Source organism: Ascaphus truei, chromosome 4, assembly GCF_040206685.1.
Source record: "Ascaphus truei isolate aAscTru1 chromosome 4, aAscTru1.hap1, whole genome shotgun sequence".
Lineage (NCBI taxonomy): Eukaryota > Metazoa > Chordata > Amphibia > Anura > Ascaphidae > Ascaphus > Ascaphus truei.
This window is the reverse complement of record NC_134486.1, coordinates 397,773,373-397,780,298: the sequence shown is the minus strand read 5'-3', so window position 1 is coordinate 397,780,298 and position 6,926 is coordinate 397,773,373. Positions and strand designations below refer to the sequence as shown.

At 39.0% G+C, this 6,926-nt stretch overlaps 1 protein-coding gene across 1 annotated transcript in view; it reads left to right on the top strand.

The window, feature by feature from the left end:
• Positions 1-234: 234 nt before the first annotated feature.
• LOC142493904 (L-gulonolactone oxidase-like) overlaps positions 235-6,926 on the top strand; it is a 272,413-nt gene continuing 265,721 nt past the window's right edge. Inside the window, exon 1 of the mRNA XM_075598611.1 lies at positions 235-392. Within this exon, the coding sequence (XP_075454726.1) occupies positions 390-392 (3 nt within the window). The 5' untranslated portion in view covers positions 235-389. The remainder of the gene's footprint in view (positions 393-6,926) is intronic.

Genomic DNA, 6,926 nt, shown 5'->3' with positions numbered 1-6,926 from the left:
TGGGGGGGGGGGGACTTGGGAAAGAATCCAGGAAACGGATTTGGGTGGATTCGCTCATCTCTACACTACACCACATTCATATTATTCAGAGACAGCTACTGCTCCAAAAACCACAGAGCAAGTGAAGGGAATCCCAGTGGATTAGAATGTTACTCTAATATAGTTACATATTATCTATGTTTAATGTGAAACCACTGAAACAAGAATTTGTAACTTCAGTTTCATGAACTGTTAAGAGACAGCTTAGTCATCAGATTTATGTCGCTTGTTAAAAGAGCCCTGAAAGAAAGTTCTTATTCTCTCTTGTCGTTTTCATAGTTGCAGTCATTTTATTCCCTGGATAACACCAACTACAGTAACTCCATTTCAACTTCCTGAAATAAGAGACAATGGTAAGTGGGATTTTAGAATTCATGGGAAGTTTGTAATAATAATAGCATGTTCTTATATAGCGCTTTATAGAGACGTTTTGCAGGCAAAGGTCCCTGCCCCGTGGAGATTACAATCTACAGTATGTTTTATGTGCCTGAGGCACAGGGAGATAAAGTGACTTGCAACCAGGAGCCAGCACTGGGAATTGAACCAGGCTCCCCTGCTTCAAACTCAGTGCCAGTCAGTGTCTTTACTCACTGAGCCGCTCCTTCTCCCATGTAAAAGTTCAATACTAATTCTGACCTAAATGAATACATGCAGAACAAAAACAAAAAGGTATTTTTTTTTCACTTATGGCTTCAGTGAAGAAAACTATATAAAATAATAAAGCTTCATAGATAGTCTATTCTAAATGAAACCTGTATTATTAATAAACAGTATTTGTTGTTTCCTGTATTCAGTGAGGTGGTAGAAGTAGAATTAAGATGTAATTACATAACACACATACTGGTTTGCTTCTTGTGCAATGGCTTGTTTTAGCAAGTTATGTTGCTCTTTTGAGGGCAAAACCAAAATTCATGGATACTTATTTTGATGTTTCTTTGTTAGAAGATATGCATGTGGGTGGTTGTATTTCATGTATTTGATTATTTATCAGAGTAAAATATTTGAATATATTACAGGGTAAGCTCAAAAATGCAAAATCATCAACAATTTACTAGCTCTCCATCACCCAACACGATTTCTCCTTTTATAGCGTATCTAATTTACTATTATAATTCCTTTTTTTTTTTTTAAATCATACTTTGTTTTTTCCAATTACATGCATACAGCTTTTTATTTTACTCACTTTCAATCATCAGCAATTGCATACGGAATTAGGAGTATTAAAATAGCATATTTTGGACGTTTCATGCTCAGTATGTGTGTTTGTTACAGCATAAATATGGATATGCTAACACAACATTAATTGGAACAATATACTGTATATGATCAAAAATATTGTCTCCGTGCCATGAATACATACACCTCCTAATGCAGGAAACAAGATGTGGTCGTATAGGAAGGCGTCTAGCACCATAAATATCCTGTTTTATCATTTCCTTTATTTCTTCTGGCATTAGAGAAAGTCAGATGGGTCATTTGGTCGTTCCTGGTATAGAGGACTCATGATTGGTGTTACATAGTTACATAGTAGATGAGGTTGAAAAAAGACATACGTCCGTCAAGTTCAATCTACAGTATGCTAAATTTAGACAATAGATACTTTATCCTATATCTATACTTATTGATCCAGAGGAAGACAAACAAAAAACCCCATTAAGGGTAAAAATAAATTCCTTCCTGACTCCAAGAATTGGCAATCGGATTAATCCCTGGATCAACATTCATCCCATGTTTACTTATTTGGTATATCCCTGTATACCTTTCCTTTCTAAAAAGATGTCCAACCTTTTTTGAAAAAAATTATTGTATCTGCCATCACAGTCTCCATGGGTAATGAATTCCACATGTTAACTGCCTTACTGTAAAGAACCCTAACCTTTGTTGCTGGTGAAATCTCCTTTCCTCCAACCCAAATGGATGCCCTGAGTCCTTTGTACTGCCCTTGGGATGAATAGTTCATTTGAAAGCTCCTTGTACTGTCCCTGAATATATTTGTTTATAGTTATATCCCCTCTTAGACGGCTCTTTTGTAATGGAAATAAATCTAATTTAACTAGCCTCTCCTGATAGGATAGATTGTCCATCCCTTTTATTAATTTGGTGGCTCTTCTCTGCACTCTCTCTAGTTCCAAAATGTCTTTTCTAAAGAGTGGCGCCCAAAATTTTACTCCATACCCAAGATGTGGTCTCACTAATGCTTTGTAAAGGGACATAATTATGTTTACTTCCCTTCCATCCATTGTCCGTTTAAAGCAAGATAAGATCTTGTTTGCCTTTGCAGCTACTGCATGACTTTGGGCACTATTGCTAAGCCTACTGTCTACAAGCACTCCTAAATCCTTCTCCATTAAGGATTTCCCCAATTTATCCCCATTTATTGTGTAAGTCACCAGTTTTTTCTTGCATCCTAAATGCATAACCTTACATTTATCTGTATTAAATCTCATCTGGCATTTACCTGCCCACGTTTCCAGTCTCTCCAAGTCCTTCTGGAGAGAAATTACACCCTGCTCTGATTCTACTACGTTAAACAATTTAGTATCATCAGCAAAGATGGAGACTTTGCTCTCGACCCCAACCTCAAGGTCATTAATAAACAAGTTAAAAAGCAGGGGTCCCAGTACTGATCCCTGAGGTACTCCACTCACGACTTTAGCCCAACCTGAAAAAGTTCCATTTATGACAACCATCTGTTGTCTATCCTTCAACCAGTTTTCAATCCAGGTGCATACATTATTACTGAGTCCAATTTGCTTTCTGTTGTACACCAACCTCTTGTGTGGTACCATATTAAAAGCTTTTGCAAAATCTAAGTAGACCACATCAACTGCATTACCCTGGTCTAAATTCCTACTTACCTCCTCAAAGAAACAAATAGGGTTAGTTTGGCATGATCTATCCTTCATAAATCCATGCTGACTATTACTAATGATTTTGTTTTCCATTAGGTATTCCTGAATATTATCCCGTATTAAGCCTTCAAGTAGATTCCCCACTATTGAAGTCAGGCTTTCTGTAATTCCCCTGTTTGGATCTATCTCCCTTTATAATTTAGGCACCACATCTGCTTTACACCAATCTTGTGGTACTGAGCCTGTGGAAATGGAGTCCTTGAATATTAAATATAATGGTTTGGCTATTTCTGAACTTAACTCCTTAAGAACTCTTGGATGTATACCATAGGGCTAGGTGCCTTATTTACTTTAATTTTTTTCAAGCCGCTTTCTTCCTCAGTTAATCAATTGTTCATTAATATGGAGGTTGTGGCTTCCTCCTGCGGCACTACTATTGAAATTGATTCTTCCCTGGTAAATACAGAGACAAAGAATTTGTTTAATACCTCTGCTTTTCCCTTATCCCCAATAATCTGCATATCCATCTCACACTGAATAGGTCCTATATTTTCTTTCCTCATTTTTTTGTTATTAAGGTACTTAAAGAACTTTTTAGGGTTGATCTTACTTTCTATTGCAATCCTTTTTTCATTATCCATTTTTGCTAATTTGATTGCCCTTTTGCAATTTTTGTTACTTTGCTTATAATTCTGATACGATGTCTGCAAAGAGATGAATATATTAGTGGTGCTAATGAGTTTTCAACACTGCCCATGCTAGAACGCTTTAAATGGTCGCAGTACACAATGCAAATATCTCTGAATATTGCTGTTTATATACAGTATAGCATGTACTATAGAATACTATATGCAGGTTTATTTACTGTATACTGCCATATAACCATATACTGTAAAAAGAACATTATATACTGTATAAAGATATACATTGGGTAAATGAAAAACTTCTCAAAAAATCTTGTAGTTTGAATCCGCTGCGTTTCCCTAAGGTCAAATTTTTGCAAATTCATCATCTAAAAAGTTCTGTTTGCCTAATTTTAAGAAATCATGCGTGAGCGTGCAATTCTGCCTTTCACCACTAGAGTTCACTTTTACGAAGTTTATAAAGTTTGTTCAGAGATTATTTTTTTCCATTATTTTTTATGGAGAAAGGCAGGGTCAGGAGGGGTTCTGGTGCCTTACTGTGACATTGAGGAGTGATTCTTCTAGAGGCTCAGGGAGCAGTGCAGGCAGGACAGCCTCAGCAACAATAGATGTAGACACTGCTGTTGCTGCTGTCCAAACCTGTGTTAGAGGAACAGGTTGTGTTTGAGTTGAGCTTGGCGGAGGTAATAATTCTACTTTCTGATTGGCTGCATCATTCCCTTTAAATGACGTCATTTTAAAAAAAGGGCACATGGTTTTAACAGCCAATCAGAGGGTTGCTGAACCAGTTCCCGCCCAAATGTGACATCACAAGCCATATTTAAGGCCGTGATGCCTCATTTGAGCCCAAGAAGATGACGAGACAATATCGTGTTGTGGATCTACCATTGGGTTTTTGGACTGACTGATTAAGACAGAAGATATAGAAAATTAAGAAATAATTACAGAAGAAGCTAGAAGAAGGTTGTTGAAGATAAAAGAAAGAAAATGAAATCGGATGCAGTGTTAGCCCTTCGTGGTACATGAGCTTCCTAATTCCCCGGGAGTCGGAGGGCCAACGCTTTTAAAGGTAAGTAATATATTGAATGTATGTAAATGTATTTTTTTTTTACAGGTTTTTCGATTGGATATGATTTTTATTTTTTCATTTCACATTGACTGATAATATATTAATCTGTACCCTTTATTGGGCCAATAATTTGTTTTTATTTTCTTGCTTTGTATTGACTGTGATTTTTTTCTGTGTGTTTGTTCTGTGGATGTAATTGTTTGTAATTCTCCTGTCTTATTTTTAATTTTTCTTGCAATTGATTTTCTTTTTTAATTAATGATGTCTTGGTTGTGTTGCCAAGTTGGTTAATGGTGGAATTAATTAATTGCTTTGTTGGTTAATGGTGGATTTAATTAATTGTTGTGTTGGTTAGTGCTTGTATTAATTGCATATATTGGCTAGTGTTTTTATTTATTGAATTGGGGTGTTTAGGTGTTTTGGAATGTTTTATTATTGTGTCTTTTGTGCATTAATGTATTTTGATTAGTGTTCCCATTGAGTGCTATAGTGGCTTATCAAGCCTATATTATATGGGTACCACTATACCACTAAATGGGTACAAGGTGGGTATAATGGGTCCGGGGTGTGTGGTTAGGCCTCCTTGGTGGGTAGCGGGGCAGGGTGGGTTTACCCCTTAAGTACTATAGGGGGTATTAACCACTAAGGTGATTAAGGGGTTAGGGGACATTAGAATGTATTTTGGTATGTATTTTTCTGGCAACGAAGGACATGGACCTGCAGTAAGCTGACGAGGACGCCCTTCATATTTCTAAGGGTAAGTAGAATGGTTTTATTTACTTTATTTATGCTGCCTGGTTAATGTTGTGATTAATAATGGGCAAATAATCTATTATCCATATCTAGTTATTTTGCCCATTACTGAACTGTATGGGTTTTGGGGGGTTGAGGGGTGTATTGATTTAAATATAGGCCATGTTTTATTTTTTGACATACAGGATTAGTGCAGCAGGGACCCACGGGGACCACTCTAGGACCACAAGACAACCGTGGGAACCACCCGAGGGCCCCTAGAACCCTGTGGGAACATTCAAGGGCCCCCAGACATCTGTGGGGATGACCCGGGGACCCCCATACACCCGCGGGAACACCAAGGACCCCATTGGGGCCCACGGAGACCACCTGGAGGCCATGGAGCCTAGCGGGGACCACCCAGAGGCCCTCAGACACTTGTCGGTACCCCTGGGGTGCACTGTGGGGCCTGCGGACACCCGTCGGGACCACCCGGGGACCCCAGCTGGCTGGGGGTATTATTGTATGTGTAAAATAATAAATCATGGTTTTATGGGTGGGCACAAGGGGTGGGTTGTGTATTAGATATTGTAATGTTTATTGGGGGCCTAGGAGGTGGGTAGTGGGGCTGTTGTGTGTGTTATTGTTTATTGTGGGTAGCGGGGGTGGGTGAAGGTGGTACTAGCCCTGAGGATGGGTGTTTAGCCCTTGCGGTGGGTAGCAGGAGGGGTTAACCCCTTCATTACCTTAGCAGTATTAACCGCTATGGTAATGAAGGGGTTAACTCCATTCGCAACCCCCCCGCAAGGCCTAAACACCCACCAAGGGCCAAATATAACCTTCACCCACCCCCGCTACCCACAATAAGCATGGCACTGGTGGTTAACCCCTTCATTGCCTTAGCGTTAAGCCGCTAAGGTAATGAAGTTGCCTGTAAATGCATTTTTCATTCATCTGATTCATGCCAGGTGTCTCTGGTGCTAATATTAATGGATATCAGCTCCGGAGACCCCCGGCATCAATCTGATGCAGGAAACATGCCTGTCCTGTCTCGTCGCTTATCGCCGCTTCTCCCCACCCTCCCGCCAACTTTTTCTGGCGTTTGGATTTGGGGAGAAAATCGCCATTCTAGAGCAGGAATAGGCGTCGATAGCCTACTCTCGGCTTCTAGAATTGCACGAGTTTATGAACATTCCGAAAAGCGGCGATAAGTAGCTTATCGCCGCTCACTCGGCGATTTGTTAGTGAACACATTTTTTGGGGGTGATTCAGTCTTTATCGCCCACTTATCAAGGCTTTCTGAATAGCAGTAGGCATTTTGGGCAATATGTGCTCGATTAGTGGCTTATGAAAGCTTACTGCATAAGCCCCTTAGACTGATACAGGTATCTTTTTTTTTAAATTTACATCTGTGTTTAACTCAAGGAATATTTTGTAAATCAGAACTGCCTAACCCAAGGATGAGGAGAACTCTTGAAAGCTTGTCTTATAATATACATTGTTAGTCCAAATAAAAAAAGGTATCACCTTATGCTGAAGTACTCATATTCAAATATAAAATCCAACTTTTAAAAATGTTTGCAAGCAGAG